Source organism: Lissotriton vulgaris, chromosome 3_1 (genome assembly GCF_964263255.1).
Source record: "Lissotriton vulgaris chromosome 3_1, aLisVul1.2, whole genome shotgun sequence".
Lineage (NCBI taxonomy): Eukaryota > Metazoa > Chordata > Amphibia > Caudata > Salamandridae > Lissotriton > Lissotriton vulgaris.
In genome coordinates, this window is record NC_141689.1 from 13438959 (window position 1) to 13462366 (window position 23408).

Here is a 23408-nt window from a genome sequence, read left to right on the forward strand (position 1 = left end):
GACATCACACGGCAAGGGACTATCAAAGAAACCAAGCACCGGTTTCCTGGGGGCAGGCCCATTTAAAGCAAGCCCAAGGGAGCGTCCATAAATTAGTACATGCACTTGGCACACATCACTAAAAACCAGTGAACAGGGTCTAGACAGACCCGCCCCCCCCTGAACCCCAACAGTGAGGAGCAGCTGGGAGGCGGGGCAGCGAATGGGCAGTCAGGGGGGGCGGAGCTGCAGGGGACGCAGCGGCTGGGGCAGTGAAGGGCGACAAAGGAAACAGAAGGCAAAGGGAACAACAATTGAGGGGTAAACGAGTGGCACAGAGGGCAGAAAGGTCACAAAAGGGCAAAAGGTCACAGAAAATGGTGGAAACGATTGGCACAGAAGGCAAAAGGTCACAAGAAAAGGGCATAAAGGTCACGAAAAACAGGGGGAAATGAGTGGCACAGAAGGCAGAAAGGTCACAGAAATGCAAGGCCGGCTAAGCCACAGAAGGCAAAAAGGCGCAGAGAGACACAGGGCCGTGAGGGGAGCAGAAGGAAAAACCGGGCAGAGAGACACGGGGCTGCGAGGGGAGCAGAAGGGAAACCTGGCAGAGAGACACGGGGCAGCGAGGGGAACAGAGGGAGAGAACGGGCACAGTCCATGTACAGACAGAGGGGGAGAAGACAACAGCAGTCACAGACACAACAATGAAAATGCAGTCACTACGACGGGAGCAATGAAAGAAACACAGGCAATACAATGGAGGATGAGCAAACCTACAGCCTACCACTGGCTACCAGGGAAGAGGCTCAGGTCGTAGCCTGCAGGTGGAGGAGGGCTCGAACTTTCTCAGCAGCAGCAGCTGGGGCAGGGACACACAGGCGGTTCTGTGCGGAGGGGGAATGACCTACCTGGAAGGGTCAAGGGTCGTTCACAAGACATTATAAAACAAAGGGAGTGTATAGGCACCTGGATCAAAGACCACAAAAAATTAAGAACTTAAACTTTTTAGCTTGAGCAACTTATGTAAAAGACATGCATAAAACATCACAGACATGTACTTCTTTAAGTGAGGTTGGTGCATCAGTGTTCCAGTCTATGGTAGATTCCACAGACAACACCCATTCCCCAAAAGTGGCAGTTAAGCTATTAGCGCCTTCCAAGAACAAGAGAACAAACAATGCGCCTTGTGGAGCTGGTGTTGCAGCCTGTGCGATGCTAATCAAGCTTTTATGAAATGCAGACACGTTGATAAATCTCATTACTGGGGATGAACCTTGGTTTAAGAGCACTCAGCCTTTCCATGGAGAGTCTGGGCAGCGAATGACTACCAGGACTGGCATGGCCATGTCTTGAAAGGCCAGGAAGGAGTCCTACACATAAATCTCCCTACTGGGGCGTCTTTCACCTTCCATTAATCAAGTCTGCACATGAAGGTCAAAGGTTAAACCCATTGTGGTACCACATATCTTGTACTGTTATTGGCTATTAGAGAGAAAGACATTGATCTGCAAGTTTAAAAAACACATTTAAATGAAACCATTGGGATGCTGTTAAAAACATTTCTTTAATACTATCATCCTATATTCACCTTTTCACAGTTTCGCTTCTCACATTGCTCTGATGATGTGCCAGTTCGAGGCATGTTTATGTGACTGACATAAACAGAATAACAAAGGCTTTCTTAAAACCCAGCAGCATTCTGCTAGCGTCTTGTACCTGCAGGGTCATTCCATTACATTTTCTCTCCTAAGATTATGGGTGGAATGGGATTGTTTATTTTTAATCTTTCTAAATACTCTATAGCAACCATGGTGCTACCAGTCTGAAGACATCTGGGCACAGATTGATAACAAATCCTACCATATACCAAACTTCTGATATGTTTTGTGCTGTTTACTCGAGAACGCTCTGTTTGCTGTTTGAGTAGCACCAGCTTCTCATGCAAAAGACGTTTTATGCTGCTGTGTACATGTATAATTCATGTGGTAATGATAGCTTCTACCGTATACCTCTCTAACACCTCAGAAGGAACATCTCCCCCTCAGGTGAGACTCGAATGAGTGCCTAATCTTTAGCTCATTCCAGATACCTGCTACCTGCTGAATCTTTCTCCTACCTGTGCTGGACACCTGGAGTCTCTCTTGCCCCTAGCTGGCTGTGGGGCGTCGTTGTTTCTCAGGGGGACTGTTGCCTGCCGCGAGCGACCGCCTCCTCCATCCCGCGGACCGTGCGCTGCCCAGGACTCTGTTTCCCAGAGGGCACCGCGGTCTCCTGAGAGGCGTGCAGGACTCGCCCCGCCACGGGACTATTCATTTCCGTTCGGGAACCTGCGGCAAAGGACGCGCGCGGGCTCGCCCGGGCAAAGCCTGGGCCAAGGGCGGGCCTGTCCTTGCCCGTCCATGCCTGTTTGAGGCTGGGCTGAGACTACCCTCTTGGCTCCACATTTCCATTTAATTACTCGATTATATTTGTAATAGTCTAAAACTTTACTGCTGAGTATACAGTGCCTAATTTAAAACAACTATTGGACTGCTTCTAAGAGATCATATTTTTCCCCTTGTTTAAAAATTCCAGCATCCTGTAATTTGGGTAATTACTATGGGTAAAAGGAAGCTACCGAGCCTGAAGGCCCCTTCGGCTGCTGGGTCTATGGTTCACTCCCAGCAAACTTTGTTAAAATATCTTACAGGGGCAGTAGGGGCTCTTGACAAGCAGATTATGTCAGTTGAAGAGTCAATAGAACTAAGGTCATCCAAGCTAAGCGCGGACATTGCACCCTCAATTGTGTCCCCTACATCGGAACACGTTATATCAAACAGAGGTGTACGTAATGGTTGCGTTAAGACCAGTCCCGACAAGGTTGTATCTATCAACAGTGATTCTCCCACGCAACCGCCTAAAAATAAGTCTAAAAATCCTTGCTCCTCAGAGTCCCACACTAGTAAGAGAGTCAAAGTTAATGCGAAAGTAGCGCCTATGGCGTCTAAACCACCGAAAAACACACCAAAAGCGAGGAAACGGGGGGAGGCTGCAAAATGAACACTAAGGGTGCAACTACCATGCATGATAACCAAGATATATCTAGCGACATTAAAAATTTAGCATAACTTGGTAGAGAGATTAGATTTGTTTTTGAGAGTTAGGCTAGATCAGCTATTCTCTAGACTCACTACTATTGAGGATTTCATCACCAGCAACTCCACAAAGGGGGGGCCCATACACCCTGGCCCATGCCCCCAGGGAACAAGGGAGGTAGCTTAGCATTAAGGCCAGGAAACAATACACCAATAACTCTTTCCATTGAATTAGAGAAGGGGAACAATAGCAAAGACAAACAAGTAATAAAAAACCCTCCCGTTGAGCACAGGCCTAAAGAACGGCAGCTCCCCAATAGATTGGAGAAAGGAGGTGATACTGAGAATTAAAATCAGACAGGAACATCGGGTTTTAGACACCCCACAAATCCTTCTCCGATCTACCTACTCACCACCTCAAGTACACCATTCTCCTCTTCCCATCAGCATTTGTTTTGCCCATCAGTCATTCTGGGCAACTGGCCCATTGATCAATCGTCCCTTAATCACCCCCTACCTTCCTAGCAGAGAGTTGCGTTCCGCCAGCGCGTTCCTTGCTACAGTGCCCAAAGTTAACCGGGCTAGATCAGGAGGCCGTTCTTTTACCCTCAATGCTGCTAGGCTGTGGAACAGCGTACCCCTTCAATTAAGGTCCAATCCAGATCTGACCTCCTTTAGGAAGCATCTGAAAACTTATTTGTTCAATAAATAAACTCTCCTCCCCCTCTGTGTCACTCGCCTTGCTGCTTAGAACACCTCGCAATCTCATCGCTTGGACGCCTCCGGGCAACTATTTCGCGCTATATAAAACACATTTTCATTTCATTTCATTTCAGCTGTGTGACCCATATTTGGATCTTCTTCCGGCTGCTACTCCTTACATTATAGACCTGGCTAACGTTCCAAAAAAGGAGGACATAGAGGTTGTTTCTTGGGCTTCCCTAAGAAATAAGTCACTACATTGGTTAGGTAGAAGGATAGGTTTTATCGATCAACTATTTGTAGAATTCAAGATGGCACGACGAGTTCAGTGGGTGGGCCATTGGGGAAAAATGGTAACAGGTGACTGGATAGTTTTAACATTTTCTTCCCCACTATAAGTTAATAAGATATTAGAGGTGGGTGGGAGTAGGGATTAACATATTACCTTTAGTCTTCTTTTCTACCCCCACTATCACGTTTTGAAGAACGCTCCAGGCACACATTACCCATTACCAACTACAGTCAGTCCTACCATTTCCCAACGTTCAATAGATTTAACCCACTCTCAGGCCTCGAGGATAACGATTGACTCGTTGACTGTCCATCATTTTCGCTCGAGCGACAATCAATATCTTCTAACTTAAATCACTCCCATCCAGAACTGGCATTATCAATACTCTCCTCTAGGGGCATAGCGGCAACCACTTTTGTAGATGAGGCCAGTGAATGTGCAGAAATAGGTGCTTCTCTGCAAATGGAGGAGACTAATGTGCCACTAATAGGATAGATAACAAATGAGTGAGTAAATGTTAATCTAGCAGCTCCCCTGTGTCAGGAATTCCCTTACTTAATATCATCTACTGGAATGTAGCAGGACTTCCATTCAAGATGACCAATGACATCTGGCTAGATATAGTAAGAAATTTTAATATCCTGTGCCTTCAGGAAACCTGGAAATGCACAGAAGTACATTTCGAGGGCTGTGACACATATATCTCGCTTGCCCTTCCATCAACTTCAGGCAGGCCAAAGGGGGGCTTGACAATATTTATTTCAAACACTGCAGAAATTGAGTACACAGACCCACTAATTTGGAGAATTCATTTTCAAGTTCTTAAACTGAAAATAAATTAATCAGCAGATTATCTCCTGGTTAATTTTTACAATAATTTACAGCAGGTGGATTTAATGAAAGTCCTAAACGATATTTTTCTCTTCTTGCAGGAACAAAGAAATGGGTATCCCAAAAAATACCTCAAAATTATTTTGGGCGGTGATTTTAATTTATCCCTCTGTAAAAGTAGGTTTAATAAGAATTCTGGAATTCTGGACGAGCAAAACACTACGTTAACCCACTTTCCTCACACAACAAGCGGCAATCGTCTGAACGAAATCATGTTAGCCCTTGACCTAGGCTTTGCAAACGAACTCTTGGTCCCACCAGTCCCATTTTCATCTACATTTAATGGTAGAGGCCTTTCAAGTGTTATTGATTATATATTGGTTTCTAATAGTATGGCACCAGGGATCCAGGGATTTGCAACTGTCAACAATGCCGTAAGTGACCACTTCCCTAACACCCTTCTTGTATCCATCCCTATTAACCCAGCAAAACCTAATTCAATCCATAAACTGGGTTTACAAACAATACCCGTGGATAGAATTATTGGCTACTCTTTCAAATGGATTAAAATTGATACAGTGGCAATAACGTCTAAAATAGTAAAGCAGGCGTTACCACTAATTGAAAAATGCTTAAATTCTGATGCTACCCACAAAGAGATCCTCGCCAGCTATTCTAGCATCACTAAAATAATCCAAGACGTTTTATTCAAGAAAATAAAGACCAAGGGACACGTGGCCTAGGGATGTTTTAACAAAGACTGTACCAAAGCTTACACTAGTTTGAAAAACGCTCTCCATAACTCACCAAGAGATAGGGATAAAATTATCAAATTAAGAAAGATCTATAAGACAGCGCTAAAGTCCCGTAAGGCAGAGTTAAAAAACAATCTATGGAATCAACTCCATAAAAGTTGCATAGAGAAGGATAGCGCTAGCTTTTGGAAGGTCATAAAAGCCCCCTTTCTGCAGGGTGATACGGAACATCATAAAATAAATATCGCTTTTGACGCAGACACATCGGTCAAGCATTATTCACACATATTTAGCTTAGATCCATGTGAGAGCATAGATCCTCTGGAAATTGGAGGAAGGGCTTTGTTTCCCACACACATATTGTTTTCAATCGCACTTGACCTCACCCATCAGGAGGTAGCAGATGCCCTATTTACCAGCAAGGGAGGGAAAGCACCGGGCCCCGACTGGGTTCCGGTCGACTTGTTCAAACATAATCCCGACCTATGGTCGCCCATCTTGACCAAAGTGCTCGAAGCAGCCTGTGCTATAGGACTAGGTGATTCAATCCTCGTTCCCATTTTCAAAAAAGGTGACTCCCACAATCCATCATGCTACCGTCGCATTTCCCTCCTTGATTCCCTTGGTAAGGGGGCGGGCCGCATCCTCTTGGAACGAATGCAAGACTGGGCGGACGGCCACAACATACTTTCTGACTTACAGTTCGGTTTCAGGGAGGGAAGGGGTACTGTGGATCAAGAACTTAATTTGTCCCTTATAATGGGGAAAAATGTTGCAGCAAAAGGTGGCCAACTATATATGACGTATGTCGACTTAACAGCGGCATTCGACTGCGTAAACCAGTCTAAGCTATGGATGATCCTTTTGGAAATGGGAATTAAGCTACCACTGATCAACTTTCTTCGCAAGCTCTATTCAGGGGCAAAGGCAAGAGTGAGATATGGGTTCGAGAATGAACTCATGGCGTCATTCGGGGTGGAGAGGGGGGTTAGGCAGGGCTGTGTCCTTGCCCCCTTCCTGTTCACCCTCTATACAAACCGGCTAGAAACAGCTATGCTGGAAGGGGGATTGGACCTCCCTTATATTGTATCTCGCCAATACCAACCCTCCTCTACGGCGACGACGCCATGATCTTGGCCAGAACACCCTTAGAGCTTCAACGTAGCATAGAAAGATACCGCAAATTTATGGATACCCTGGATCTCAAGATTAACATCAAAAAAACATATGTAATGTATTCAGGCACGGGATCCAAGAAAACAAGGGATATTTTTATTAATAATGTAAAGTTGGAAAGGACAAGTACATATTTGTATTTGGGGATTTTAATCGATAATGAGTCTTTGTGGAAACAGGCAATTGAAGCAAGGAAACTATTGCTTTTGAGGACTACGACCGCCCTCACAGCATTTGCACAAAGATTGGGTAAATGGCCAGCACCCGAAATGATTAAGATATATAAAGCAAAGTGCATTAGCATTGCATGTTATGGGGTAGGAGTCTGGGGGCATGCAAACGTGGATGCTCGCCAGAAAATTAATAACAGTTTCCTGAAGTATCTACTCGCCCTCCCACAAAGCTCTTCAAACTTTAGTTGCCATTTAGAATTGGGTATGGCGGATATTTTAGATATCATTAAACTTCAACCAATTCTCCTTTGGCACCGCGTTTGGACGTCCCCAAAAAACGATTTATCTTGAAATCTTCTTCACGACTGCCTTTTGCTTTTTGAGAATAAATGGCTTGCTTATGTCAAAAACTTTTTTTATGACCTGGGCTTGGAGAAATATTATCTGCTCCGTCTAACTCTGCTGGAATTGTCTAGAAGCTCACTCAAAAAGATCTGTAGGTCACATTTGGAAGAGCTGAGACTAAACTTGGAGATAGGAAAAAGTTCAGTACAACACATTCTAACTGTCCAAACTTCCTTTTCCATGCAGCCTTACCTAACCTATAAGCTGAGCAATTATGAGAAATTACTATTGACACGTTTCAGGCTTAATATCTTTCACCGGTTAGTGACATTCCAACAATCTAACGACTGTTCCAAGACTCTCTCGCCTTGCCCCTGTGATGAAGTTTCCCCTCAGTCATTGATACATATTGTTTTATTTTCGAAATTTTATACTGAGCCTAGGAAAACCTGGTTATTGCCAATCTTAAAAACACTGGGTTTACGCAGGTGTCGTCTTGCTTTCTTCATTTTACAACTACTGGAAGATGAGCTACCTGCAAAAAATATAGCATGCTACCTTAAGCTCTGTATCAGACACCGAGCAAATCTTGGGTAAAATCATTATGGACTCTTCCACCAAGATTATATAACTTTGTTAATCGTATCTATTGATTTTTTCATTGTATTTTTATTGTATTTTAAACTGTTCTAACATTGTTTTATTGTATATTGTCCTGATTTGTACACTCATTCAAAACCTGTGAACTTTTATGGTTTTCTATGGAAACTCGGAAACCGAATAAAGGAATTTTGATTTTGATTTTTTGAGCGTATACAAATAAAGTTACTTATCTATACACAGTGGTTCGCCAGTATTGATATATTTCATAGACGCACATGCTTCAATCTTCCCTGTCGTCGTGGTGGAAGTCCCACTGTCACAGAAATTTAAAAGTAATGCTACTTAATAGGCCTTAGAATACCCATTGGAAGAAAAAGAAATTGTTAACCTATTGACCTTATTTTAAAGCATCTAAACTTCAGCCAAACAAAGCAGTGACCCAGAGACACTCTTCCCCTGCAGAGCAACCATATCTCTGAGTGCTTTTGCACGTTGTTTGATACAAAGTCTCTATGAGCTCTGCTCAGTCACAGTAACCTAGCTTTGACCTTTTGACCATGATTCAAGCATGTGAATTTATGAAAGATATACAACTGTAGAACTTGATTGGTTTTCAATTACATTTTCTCAAACTTACATTACTGGCAAGTTCAGAGGGATGAGGATGTACACGCTCGGAATATGTTTTATATCAAAGTGCAAGCAAATTACACCTTCCAATAGCACCAAATTATTACACAATAACAAGATCGGCACACACGCTTAGTAAATAAAGCATGACTTTTAAAACATAGCAACATTTTATAGAGTACAATTAATTATTTAGGCCAGGACAGAGCTCAAGCCAGACTTACATGGCTGCTACAAAAGGCAATCAAGCGGTCCTATTGTTTCTGTAAAATAGAGACCTGGTTCAGGCTATAAAGTGATAAATAAAATATGTTTCTTTTAATTGCAGGAAAAGAATGTTGAGGAGAAGTTTAAACAGCTCTTGCTTGACATCAACATCAAAGAAGAGAAGGGTATGGAATCCCTGGACATCGGTGACCGGATGAGAACACTACAGCAGTACCTTGTAGCCCAGTTCCTAATGAAGAAAGGCATACCCATCTGGTGTCACAGAGGTTTGGACAACGCCTTTTACGTTGAGAATATTTCACTCACTGAGCAGTTGAGTCTCCTTAAAGCAACAATCCAGGTAACACTGAAAGAAGAGGGGGTAACACAGTCCTCAAACGAGACCAAAGACATATCCAGCTTTCGTCTTCATATCATAGAGGTACTGTACAACACAAGCAAGACCTTAGCTGCGAAACTATCCAGAGCTGTCTTTTCTGAGCTTTCCAGCACCAGCCAAGACTTTCTCGGGCACATATTATTCAGTGGAACCTGGACCCCAATCCAGGCAGTTCAATTCACTCTGAAGGTGGAGGAGAGCAGCGTTTCACAAGCGAAGGTGGAGGCCATCCTTCAATGTGTCCAGACGTACCAGATTGAAATAAACACGACCATTGCATCTTTGAAGGACCAGGATCCGATGCTTCCTCTACAGCAACATGTAAAGAATGAGAAGGACAAGGACCTAAAAACCATACTAGCGGAAATGAGGAAAAACAATTATCCTGAAAAAGTTCTGTCTATCTTGGAGAAACTGCTCAGTGAAGTTGGAGCTCGGCTTCCTGCATATAAAACCTTAGATCTGGATGAAAAGATGAAGAAACAAGGTATAGCTATGATCAAATCAATAAACTTTGAAAATCCTGATAATGAGACACTGGTGAATGTTTTGATTGGCTTGTGTGTGGCTGTTCAAGATACCACGACAATTGTAACACAGTCAGGAGAGAAGATTGAGGGCTATTTCCCACGCATGACTCAACTCGCATCTCTGTTGGCTCTTCTCATGTCTAAAGCCCCTGCATGCAATGGTTGTCTTTTGGAGATCTTTACCGGAGAGGGTAAATCTGCCATTATAGCCATGCTCGCCCTTATTCATGCCATTCGAGGGAAGAAGGTCGATGTGATCACAAGTTCACCAGTGCTTGCCCGTCGAGATCAAGAGGAATGGAGCAAACTCTACAAAATGTTTGATGTGTCTTGTAGTGTAGTTCCACCTCCAGGGCTAGATGAATGTACCGACTCAAGAGAAATTGACAAGGCAATTAAAAAGGCGTATGCAGCTGATATTGTGTACGGCACTGTTGGAAACTTTGCTGCTGACATTTTAAAACAAGAGTTTGAAAAAGGCAAAACCAGAGGAGACCGGACCTTTGACATAGCCATTGTGGATGAAGTGGACTATATGACCTTAGACAGCGGCGTCCAAGTCACGTACCTTTCACATGCAGCAACAGGAATGCGGCACTTAGAACAACTGCTGGCAGCCATCTGGGCAAAGATGTGCACTTGCCAACGCATCCAGGAGGCCAAAACTGGTGACATTCTGTGGGCAACAGGAACACAATACTTTCACAAAGTTGCTGCAGCAGCAGTCATGGGGCAAATCGCATCAGAGCATTTCTCCTCCCTCGACATTCTATTGCCGGGACTGCAGCTGGGATTCTTCACTGAAGAGGATGTGAAGAAGCTTCAATCCACCCTAGTAGAGTCTGATCAGCCAATCACTCAAGCTCCACAAGACTCTGCAATCAAAGAGCTTATGGATAAACTTGCACCTGCTCAGCAGCGAGATCTCTTGTCTATATTTCAGAAAGTTCTTGAAGATGCTGTTGTTTTTGAATATTATGAGCTAAAGGATGGTAAAGCATCTGAATTTGTGATCAGTTCCAGATCAGACAACAAATCCTCATCTGATCATGACAAAATTTGCATTCTTCTCCTGGAACGTGGCTGTGCCTGTGTGGTGATGAGCGAGAAGGCTCTGATAGAAGGAGCGATCACTGAACTGGAATCACGAATCAGGTACTCAGATACCTACCAGCCACCAGATAAACAAGAGAACAAGGACGAGACCTTTATTCTCCTGCCAGCCTACCTGAAGGAATATACTCGGGATAGGATGAAGGTCTTTGTGGAAAATGCTATGAAGGCAATCGTGATGGAGAAGGATCGAGAGTACATGATAGAATCAGCCACAGACACGAGTCAAGTGAAGGCCATCTCACCCATCTATGAATACCACTCCATCATCCCTGTGGACTTCAAAGCCACCGGTGTGCTTGAGAAGAACAAGCGCTGGGGTGACGGCTTACAGCAGTTCCTGGAGATGAAGCACCAGCTGGCGATCTCACCAATGTCAAACGTCACCAACTTCATGTCAAATTTCCATTTCCTTCAACGATACACTAAAGGCACAGGCATGTTCGGGGTCTCGGGAACCCTAGGGGATGAAGCAGAGGTTGAGTTTCTTAAAAAGCACTACAAAGTATCCTGCTATGTTATGCCTACTCACCGCCATACTAAGAGGACTGAGCTACCAACTCTCCAGGTCGAAGGAGGCCATGAAGCCTGGATCAAAAGTATCTGTGAACATGTGAAGGAGCGCACAAGTCCAAGCCAGTGGGGCAAGGGCCAAGCAGCATTAGTTGTCTGCGAAGATGTAAAAACAGCTGAAAAGCTTCAACAAGAGTTAATAGACTTAAAAGCTGTTTCCAAGCCAGATAAAATAACTTTGTACATTAGAAGTGATAAAGACAATATTGAAACAAGAATTTTTGATGCAGGAGATGTTATCATTGCCACAAACCTCGGTGGAAGAGGCACAGATGTTAAAATCACTAAAGATGTGAATAAATGTGGAGGACTCTTTGTGATTCTCACACATTTTCCCACAAACATGAGGGTAGAAAAGCAGATATTTGGCAGGACCTCCCGTAAAGGAAGCCCGGGCATGGTCCAGATGATATTAAACTATGATGAACTGTCTGCATCCTATCAGGACCAACCCATAGAGGTAATGAGACAACTCAGAGCAGACTACCAGAAAACGCACATCACCGAGATGGAGACTGAGGAGCTCTTTGAAGTACAGATGCGAGAAGAACTCTTTCAGAAGTTTTGTGAACATCTCAATGTGTTTCAGGGACAGTACAATAAGGCTGAACAACGTGATATCTATAAGACGTCTGATTCATCGAATGACTGTGGCTCCTTTGATTACTCTCAGACAAAGATAGACTACCGCCCAGCTCTCAATGCGTTAAAGGAGAGCTGGGCTCTTTGGCTCACACTACGTGACAAGGACATAGATAAACACAAAGACATCAAAGAGCTCAAAAGAGACCTTGACCAAGTGATTCAGAAGAGAGCAGATAGCCTCCTGCGAGGAGAATCAGATAACTTCTACGACTTCATCAAACAGGCTATGGATCGCATGTACCTCCACACTCAGAATAAAGGATCGGATTATGGGGCACTGTCATTCTGGAAGAAAGCAGAGAAGACTGATCGGGTGTACCGTGCTGTCTCACTCTACAATCAGGCCTACATCATAATTAATCTGGGACAGGAAGGATACATGCAGAAAGCATTGGATCTCTTGAACGAATCCAAGAGAATGATTGAAATCTATGTATCTGAGGTGACGAACACCACCGTTGCCTGCCAGATGTCCTGCTTAGCCAAGTTTGAACCTCACAACAGAGACGATCCCAACTTCACAAAACAAATGCAGACGCGCAAGAGTCTATTCAAGTCCTGGATCGACTACATCGATAAATCCATTGCAAAGCTAACTGAGTTCCAAAAGAACAGAAGCAACGCTATTACCAAGGACCAGGCTGTCTTCTCATTGGCAACTGATCACAGTCCTATAACAACCGATGAACTAAACGTGCTGTATGACTATGGCCTGTCCTTTGTGTTTGAAGTCGAGAAGAAACCAGAGTTCTGCATCAGTGCTCTCATTTGCTTCATTATTGGAGCTTTGCAGGTCCTCGCTGGGATTCTTGTGTGTGTTTTTACCTGCGGGACGGCTAGTCAGTTTGGAATGGGTCTGATTTCGGAGGGTGTGTCGGACATGATATCAGGGATCGAAGGGATGATAAAAGGGGCATTCAATTGGGCAGAATGGGCAATATCCAAGGCCATTAGTATTGGGCTATCACTCATAACTGCAGGTTTTAGCATCATTAAAAAGGCAGCACAGGCGGTCATGAAAGTGACAAAAGGTCTACTCAATGGAACAAAAACATTTGCATCGCTTGCTGATGACATCATTCGTTCTGGAAAAGCGATAGTTTCTTCAGTTAAAACATCTGTAACATCAGCCACCTCTGCCATTTCCAAAAATACTCTTTCTAACTCCATTAAAACCCTCGCCTCAAATTCTTCCATGAAGAAGAACCTTGTGCAGGCAGTGAAGTACACTGGTAAAAAAATGGCCAAACAAAGTGCTATTAAAGTATTAGATTATGGCATGGATGCAGCCCTCGAAGGAGTCTTCAAGGAACTATTTAAAAACGCCTTTAAAGGCATGATAGCAAAATCCATCAAGCAGAATCAAGCTTTGAAACAAACAATTATAAAGTTTACAGTTGTCAATGGGGTACCAGAGATGGCCCTTAAAACAGAAAACCCATCAACTTTTCAGATTCGAGACACTAATAAACAGCTGATGACCAGTCTAATGGCAGATGTTTGCCGGTCTGCTGTTAATGACATTGCTAATGATTTCAGCACATTTTCAAAATGCTTTTCTTATCTCGACTCCATGAAAGATGGCATTCTGAAAATCATGGAAGAGGCCGAGATGAAAGAAGACATCCTGAAAGGATTCAAGCTCAGTGTTGAAGTCGGAAAAAGAACTGTCGAGTTTGTGCGGATGATAAATTCTGCCCCAACTCAAGACATGATTGACAATCGAGTCATTCCTTTCATAGTCAAAGAATGTGAGGAGCTAAAATCTGCTGCCGACTATAAGGATGATGGACGCCGCAACTTCCCAGCTGTAGAGATGATGAAAGAGCAACTGTTGGATATGATGTCCCAAAAGATCAATGATAAGTTTGTAGATTTGCTTTCAAGCCGCCTAAGAGGTTATGTGAGTAAGCCTTTGCGTGCAGCCGTGAATAAGCAAGCAGGTAAAACCCTCGACAAAATTCTTGGAATGAAAAAGACTGAGCGATTCTTCATTGAACAAAAACACAAAAGCGATATGAAAAAGACACAAGATGAGGGGGAAAAAAATAAATTAACAGAAGATCAGCAGAAAGAAGTCAATGATTATGTGAAGAAAATGCAGGATACAAGCTGCCCGGCGACCGAGCTGGACCTGAACGTCCTCACCAAGAGTGACCTGCTGAATGGGAAAGGCATCAAGGTCATCATGGTGGACGAGAAACAGAAGAAGATCTCAACGGAGGTCTACCCCGGCAAAGACTCCGCATCCGGCGTCATCACCCTGCAGCTGCAGAAAGTAAAGGAGAAAGATGAAGGGTAAGGCGGCAACTGATGATTACTAACAGAATAACTCATAGATATATCTGCTGATTATTATTTAAATATTGTACATTTGTTTAAATGTACACTTCAGCATCAGTGGGAGCACGGACCAACAAATGCATGTCGGATGAGGAGAAGATGGGAAGTCGCCAGGAATCACTGATAGCCTGCACTGATGACTGTCACTGATAAGCTGCACTGATAGCCTGCACTGAAGGTGTAGTGTAGTTCCTACATTCCCAATGGGCTCTGCGCATTGGAATCATATATTCTATAGTTTAGACGTAGGACTGAAGTCGACTAGGTCTCTATTGAATATATTAAACTTAATTGTGAGTGCCAGCTAGCTCAGCGGTCACTAGAAACTTTCTCTAATTCACAGGAAGGGATCAGTATCTGACAACCGGATAAACATACCAACTTTGTTTCCCAAGAATAAGAGATCAATCTCTAGAGTCACAGAAACAATAGATAGCTATTTTACTCAGTCAATCGTGCATGCTTCCTTTCACCAGAGGTGCTGAGAAAATAGAGAGACAGGCTTTTTCAATAAAAAGTATTTATTGAACAGTCTTCTTTCTCAAGCATAAGAAATGTACTGCTACAATCGTAATACTGGTTATAAAATAGCACTGTAAGAGCATGATATGGTTTCTAAGCCATAAAATGCCTAAAATATATAAAATACATACAGTGATAAATAATGACTAAAAGTACTCAACTGGTGCTTCTAAAATACGCCTACCCCGGTGTACCTAACCTAAGTCTAGTACAAGGGAAGAAGTAAGTGAGGAGTAGCTTAAGTTTAGTATTCTTCTTCCAAGACTCTATCTAAGAATTCTCTGCGGGTCTAATCAGCTCCGTACCTTGGTTTTAGAATGAAGGAGGTCTTGTATCTCTCTCTCAGGACTCGATCTCCCGGCAACCCACAAGAATAGCCTGGAAATACTGGAGCTGGATTTCTCGGCAGGAGAAAAGACAGCGTCTCTTAGTGCGTCAGTTGGAGGGTCGGCTTCCTTGAGCACTTGCTACAGCAGGGCGCTTCGGGCAAGTAGATAGTCGATCTGCTCGAAACCACTGTGTGTTTGTCTTGGCAAATGTAGGCACATTTATACCTTGAAGGTGCCGATTTTGAAGTATGATTGGACATAATAACGTCATCAAAGACTCACTTCTTTGAAAACTCCAAGATTTCCTAGATAAATTAGTATTCAGGCAAGGGGAAGTCCCTAGCTGCTGAAGGCAGGTTTTTCTAAGAAAACGTTGTGGGTTCTTGGAAATTAGTGGAAGTAGCCATGCCGTATTTGGGCTGCGTAGGCTCCGTCTAAATATGGGTATGATTTCTTTGCCTATGTAAGGATCAGGTGATTTATACCTGTATATGGGCATGAATCGGGAAAATTACACTAGGGTCATAGATTCGTACATAACAAAGGCCTTTGCGGCTAACCTGCACTGATAGTCTATACCAGTGGTTCCTAAACTGTGTGCTGTGGCTCCCTAGCCAGAGGAGACACACACCAAGCACTTTAATGCATTTAAGGTTGAAGGGTCTGTTGGCTTCAGTAAACTAATTAGACTTAAACGCATGATGTCAATGATTTGTAGGAGACATGCCTAAAACTGCAAACGCAGCACTTAGTTTATGGCATGTTGAGGGAGACATACTCCATATTTCACTGGATCCCCACGTTGCAACACTCCTAAAGTAGGCAGAAGATGCCTGATTTATTTTGTTAGACTCGTTAATAGTTTAGTTTTTTCAAATGCATTTTAAACCAATGCAATTTATCAGGAAAGTACAGTTGTCCTGTCAATTAAACACACTATTATTAAGTATTGACGTGTGTACTTCAATCATAGGTACTTTCAGTACACATTTCTTTCAGTTCATACACATTTCTAGAAAGGCCTGCTCTCTCCTGGAGCACAGGGAAGTAAAACACCATGTATGGCATAATGGCAAGATTTGGAAGCAAGAAAGAGGGACGTTTAAAAAAAAGTGGAATTTATTTTACTTGCATTGATTTGGAGGCAATTTTAGGGAGGAGACAGCAAAAAAAGGAGTATGTGGTTTACAAAGTCATGAGTCGCCCTGCTGAGACAGGTGTGTTGGTTCTTATGACATGGGTAGAAATGGAAGTGTATGCAAATATTCGTCAAGTGCAGAAAGACTTTGGCAATGGGGCCTACATGCATAGAGCTGCTATCTAGCACTGTAAGTGAGATAAAAAAGTTTGAGGGGGTACTCTAAAAAAGGCATGGGCAAAGAAGTGTAACTAGGAATATTTTTTTAGAGGCGCTGTTTTAGTTATATGAAACACCCTGCGTATATGATTCTAATACCTTCATCAGCTTCATCCCACTCATTTTCAGGGAGAAAAAGTACTCCAGAGACCGGGCTTACATCACCCCCACCTTCCGAAAAAAGTAACAGTGCGGAGCCACGGGCAATGGCCAATGGGTTAAGGGAGCTGCAGGATGAAAAAGTTTGGGAACCACTGGGTTAAAGGAAGACTCAGCCAGCGACTCCTACGGTTCAGCTGTGCCGTACCATAGACACATGTCTGGCAAAGGCTGTGGGAGCTATTAACAAGGAGGTAGATCAGGCGGAGAATAGGCTTTCAGTAGACATAGGATGTTCAGGACTAAGGTTTTCACCTAACTTGCCATCGATCCCCAAGGCCCAGGTCAAGGCGGCCCTCCCAGTTCCCCCTCTATTGTCCTCAAACTCGGTTCTAGTTGAGTCACTCCTACCCATCCACCCCACCCTCTGACCTGGCAAGTTTGCCTGTGCCTAAACGGAAACGGAAGGCCAAGAGGACCACGGAATCCCCTGTGACCACATGCCAGGGACTTGCGAATACTGCAACCAGGCTAATTGCAGAGGAAGTGCTGACCCACCTGGGGCCAGCTCTACATAATTTCATGGTTACTCTTACGGACCTTTTATCTCTGCTTTTGAATAGATTGGATAAGCTGAAGCTAGCTTCCAGGGTTTTGGCTAGCAACATGAATACTCTTTTGACTTCAGTGGCTAAACATCCACTGTATTAACTGCCAGAGTGTCCATCATTAGCTGATACCGTGCTCCTCGCTAATCCCTTGAGTAGCAGTGTTACCCTGCACGCGAATGCTTCCCTAAAACCCAAGGGAGTTACGGTCCAGCATACAGTGCTAGGGGCTGGTAGATTTTTGACCGTGGGAGATTGCACAACCCATGTCGCTCGGTCGAACCAGGTCCTAGGTCTTGCAGACATCTCTTACCTTGGATTGCAGCTACCCAAAGATTTCCAGCTCCCAGTGATCGTCCTTCCCCCAGCATGCGCCCCCTACTCTGGTCCTGTCAGGGATGCCTGGCCTACCAGCTCACAAAAAGGAATCTACGGTACAACTGCTCAATAAAGCTTCCCATTGGTTGTCCCTGCACTCTGGGTATTCTGTCAGGGATCAATGATACCTTGATGGTGAGGAGAGTGGCGTGGATAGGCCGATCAAGGAAAATATTTGAGGAGACTGATTCATTATATCGGTACTATAACCAGAGCTAGCATAGAAAATCCTCTCCAGAGCATCTAAATTATTTTCCCCAACCTCATGCATTAAACTACTCCAACTATGCTTTTTCTATAGACCTCCGCTCGGAAACTCAGGGGAGGGAATTCTCACAAGAGGTAGGCTTAATGAAGAAGGCATGGGGCAGGCTTTGTTACTTTCAAACTCGTATGCTCCCCTTGTAGATATGAATAAGTTGGATTGACTTCAGGAGTTTGAGGAGACACTCGTCTATCCACTCCAACAACAAGGCCCACCGAGACAGAGTGTAGAGAAAGTTAGCCCTTCACTAATATCGAGCCCAAATGTGATTTTAGCAACTTCCCTCCCTAACACACGTCCTGTGATTAACCACATGCCCTAGGTGAGCCCTCATGCGCCTCTTTCTTATTTTCCCCTCCCGGAAACATCAACCATACTAATGGTAGATAATGTAATCTTATCTCCTGGAACATGACAGGTCTGTCCTCCAAGTTTACTGAAGACAGATGGCTACTGTATGTTAGGTCAGACAAATTCATATGCTTCCATGAAACCTGGGAGTCTCAGAATACGTTTTTTTTATGGACGGGTATAAGACTATCTTCTGCCCAGCGTCAGACTCAATAATGGGATAAGCTAGTGGGGGCCTAATTTTATTTGTAGATCTAGAACTTTGTAATGATTTAAAGATTTTAAAGTGGGACTCTCAGGTATTCCAGGGTATAGAATTGCATAAGGGGAGAGCACTTACACTTGTTATTATCAATTTTTATGATACCAAAAGAGGGGGGGGGCTAGTCTTCCAATCTCAATGCCTTAAATTGTGCCCTAGACTCAATAAATGAGGAGGGCTGTGGGCACATGAACCTTATTTTAGTGGGTGATTTCAAATGTCATTTGTGCCCATCCTTTGTGAACAATCAGTCGATTGCCCAGCCTTGCCTGTTTTTGGATGACCTCAACACGGAACTCACCATGGAAGGGAAGGTGTTAAACAACCTCTTACTTACTCATAACCTGGTACACACCCTCGACCAGTGGCATTCTTGGCCTGATTCTCAAATGCCCCCGACCTATAAAGGAAGGGGTTCTGCATCTATCATAGACTTTATATTCATGACAGCACCAGTGGGAGTTATCCCCGGCTCATTTGATATAGAGCACAGTGCTTTTATTGACCACAATCCACTGACACTTGTGCTGACAGGGCCGGACAACCCCCAATAGGCCCTTGAAAGCTCCAGGCATCTTTAACCTTCACTGATCAGGGTAGGAGCCTTCGATGGGCGTGCATAGAAGTAAAGGCCTTTAACCATAGCCTTTTTTCCTCCTGTCAGGAAAAGAACGGTGCATGTCTGGATTGTCTGGCTTGTTCTCTTCCAAAGCTCAGGTAGTTTCTGGCCTTTTAACCACACAGGCAGCGGGGAGTGCCCCAGCTTCCCCCTTATGGTTTGATCACAAGTGTTTGCAGGCTTTAAGAAGGCTAAAAGCAGCCCTGAAACAGGTGCCGTGGAGAAAGACAGAGGGCCTCGTGCTGACGCTTTTATAAAGAGACACTGAAAGAGCGCAGGCTCCAACTTCAAAAGCGGGCTTAGAAGGACTTAACCAAAGAGGACAAATTGAGGGATTCATCCTTATTTTGGGAAATTATCAATTGCTCTGCAAACCCATTCAAACTGTCTGTGTACCATCACAACACGCCAGATCAGTGTGTGTCCCATTATGAAAAAGTTTACAATGTAGGCTGTCAGGGCGACCGATGCATAGACATAACTTCCTGCCCGGCGATTTCCTCCATTAGTTTTTCTCTGGAGGAGGTGTCCTCGAGCATCGAGTTGTTGGCACAAAACAGGGCCACGGGCCCTGATGGCATAGCCCGACCTTCTCAGCGATAACATCGAGGTCTGGGTTCCTATATTGACCAAAGTCTTAAATTTAGTGGCCTCCAATGGTGTATTGCTCTCCTGGTCCACTACCATTATAATGGCAACTTTAAAAAAAGGAGATAAGGATAACCCACAATCTTTTCAACCATTATCCCTCATTTATGCCTTAGTCAAGGTCTTGGGTCGGTTACTCTTATCCAGATTGTCTTTGTGGTCCACAGATAGCCAGAGTTTATCAGATGTCCAATATGGCTTCCAGAAAGGTTAGTCAACTAAGGCCCAACGTCTCAACCTTTATCTCCTGAAATCTAAATACACAGCGGCACAACCGGGCACTATGTACTTTGTTTTAATGTAACTTACATTCGCTTTTGACCGGGTAAACCCGACTAAGTTGTGGGGCATATTAACCTCTCTGGGAGTTTATCCTTGCATTGTCCATTTACCTATATCCCTCCATGCCCACACAATGGTGGCAGTGAGATTTGAACATGAGGGAGACCTGTCTAATCATTTTAATTGTTCACGGGGAGTGCATCAAGGCTGCATTTTAGCTCCTTTCTTATTCTCAGTTCATATTTTTGGCCTTGAGGCTGCCCTTTTGGCATTCCAGACAGACTCCCCTAGAGTAGGCGGGAGAGCTTTGCCAGGACAACTTTATGCTGATGACGCGGTGCTCATGGTCCGTATTGGCCGGGGCTTGCAGGTTTTAAAAGATTGTTTGTGGCATTCATGGACAGCTGGACCTGTCCGTTAATTTTACAAAGTCATACGTTTTACTGGCAGGTCCCCGGGAGGCTGCAGACAAAAAGTTTTAAAACTGGCAAACATACTCTTGGAAAAGTCCCGACCTTCCCTTATCTGGGTGTGTTATTCGATGACAAATTACAGTGCGAAGTCCTCTTAGATGGGAAGAGGACCGACCTGAATAAATCCTTAGGTGCCATCACTAGCTTTGCAAGTAGATTGGGTTCAAGGGACCCCAAAGTCATCTTAAAATTGTATGAGCCTAAAGGCATTTCTAGAGTTTTACATGGCAGCGAAGTTTGAGGGTATGTGCCATCACACAGTTTGCAGGTGGCGGAAAATACTTTTCAGCACCGGATCCTGAGAGTCCCGCAAGGCACGCCAGCCTGGTCTGTGCATGAAGAGCTAGGGGTTGGTTATCTGGCTGATCAAGTGGCAATCACACCTTTAGTGGGCTGGTTAAATATATGGACATGCGAACATAAGGGTTTAAAGTGCATGATCCTATCGTATTGTCTGGCATTGGATGATTGCAATAAAATCCCTTGGATACGATACGTAAAGGAGTACTTCCAGGCCATAGGAAGGCCAGACATTTTTCTTGCACATGACACTTTAAGTTTCAGGGACGTTAAAATTGTAAAAGACCTACACCACAAATTCTTTAATACGAATCGCGAAAACACTGAGCTTAGTAACCCCTCGGTGAGGTCCTATGTAATGTTAACATCGGTCCTGTGTATTGAACCATGCCCCTCGGCCTAACTAGAGCTCATGATAGATTTCTAATCACACGTTTTAGATTCCATCAGCCTCATCATTTTTTAGCATCTCCGGATATTTTCGTTTTTCCGTCTGACCAAAGAGGTCCCTGTGGCTGCAATCTTCGATCTCCTCAGGACACGTTACATTTTGTATTATTGTGTTCATTTTTTTCTTTGCCCAGAAAACGCTTCCTCGACCCTTATTAAAAAGTCTGATGTTTAGGCAGGCCAAAGTGGCACTCTTGCACGTACAGTTGTTACGTAACCCCTTTACACTCTGTGCAGTAACAAGTTTTTTGTGGGCCTCTTACAGATCTAGGCTCTCCAGAGTTGACTGAACTTGTGTGGCCTGCATTGGTAAATTGGTTTATTTTGCACGCGGGTGTGGACAGCCCCACAGAGTTTTACTCATTTGTACTGTTTATGTTATGAAGATTTAGCTGCATGAAATGCTTTTTTATATTTTATGTGGTGTAATTTTCATTATTGTTTGATTTTTTTACTGTATCTTTTATGGATGTATTTGCACCCAAATAAAGAAAGCCCTATATATATATATAACCTGCACTGATAACCTGCACTGATGGCTTTCACTGCTAACCTGCACTGACATCCTGCATTGATGACCTGCAACAATAGCTTGCACTGATGACTTTTACTGCTAACCTGCACTGATGACCTACACTGATCATCTTCAGTGGCAGCTCACACAGTTATCGTGCACTGCGCATGCATTTGTTTCACACACTTTAGGTTTGGTGCAGAAATGGTCTCATTAATTGATCTTTTCCAGGGATTCAAACAAGACCAACATTCTCATCAATCGTGTCCAAGGAAAGGAAAGTCTATACAAGGGGCAGTTCAACTTGGTAGCGCCTGATGGTTCTGTGATCCCAACCAAGTCTGGGGACAACTCCCTGTACCGCGCTCTGGCAATGGCCAAAGGGGTCCAGCCCAACCAGGATATCTCAAAGGAGGCGGCGGATTTCAAGCAGAAGGTGTATAAGGAGGTAAGTTAACATTAATTATAGTTAAAAGAAGAGATGACACTTTATAGGCTGCGTTGACATTTTAAGGCCTTGAGCACAAGTGAATGCAGGGCACGACTTTTCGCATCAATCCTGTCACTGCTTCTGGTGTCATTGTGTGAGTGACTCTTTCTCGATGCTTCCCCATTCTAAACAATGCTCCCGCCCTCTCACCTACTCGAGGAGACGGCGTGAGGGTTCTGGACAAAGCTCAAGAGATTTGAACGGGATTTGGCGCATAAACTGAAGAGGGAGATTTGTGATATTGGATCCTGCCTTTTATTTGTCCCCACACTGGTGGTCCGTTGGGTTGGAATTATCACCACATGATAATAAGTCTAATTAAAGACAGTGAAGCCTTGAGAATGTTACATGTGTATATAAACTGAGGCAACAAAACACGTGTTGGCTGTCGATCTGGCTTACAAAACTGCATATGAAGATTCCACTAACAAGTATAAAAGAATGAAGACACTAATATGATCTGTTTAATATGTGTGCTGACATACTATTGCTAATGCTGTCATGTTTTATGGAAAATTGAATTTTACATGTGCTAGGGAGTTGAACCTCCCTCAGAGTGGCAGTCTGTGAGGGTGCCATTGACAGAATGCCCTCGCCCCACTTCCTCATATTTATTCCTGCATGTGTCATGACATTCATTCTGATCTACATGTGTGAGGGAGCCTTGTGTGCTTTACTCAGAGTCACATCTCTTCTCACCTGGCTCACTCCTTCTGGTGTTATTGTGTGAACTTTGGGTGCCACACCCAGAGCCACATCTCTTTTACTCACTCCTGGCTCACTCCTTTCGATCTAAGTGTGTGAGCGAGCCTTGACAGCCACACTCAGAGCCACATCTCTTGTACATACACCTAAGTACCTTTCTACAACATCTTTGGACATCGATTGAACCCCAGAGAACTCGTTGCTATCCCAACCTCCACCAACTAAGAAACCCACCTTACAGAAAGGACAACTCTCAGAAATGAAACAGCTGTAATCATGCAGACCATCCATTCAGGGGGCCCAACTGACCAATGGCCTCACCACATCTACAACGGAGGAACATCACCATTCAGCACCACCCTAACCCACCTCATCAACACCT

At 44.0% G+C, this 23408-nt stretch overlaps 1 protein-coding gene across 2 annotated transcripts in view; it reads left to right on the forward strand.

Moving 5' to 3' along the window:
- LOC147725825 (uncharacterized) overlaps positions 1–23408 on the forward strand; it is a 962593-nt gene that overhangs the window by 890693 nt on the left and 48492 nt on the right. For both annotated transcript variants that reach the window (XM_086960000.1, XM_086960001.1), the window contains exons 6-7: positions 8892–14329; positions 22063–22279. In XM_086960000.1, the coding sequence (XP_086816126.1) occupies positions 8892–14329; positions 22063–22279 (5655 nt within the window). The remainder of the gene's footprint in view (positions 1–8891; positions 14330–22062; positions 22280–23408) is intronic.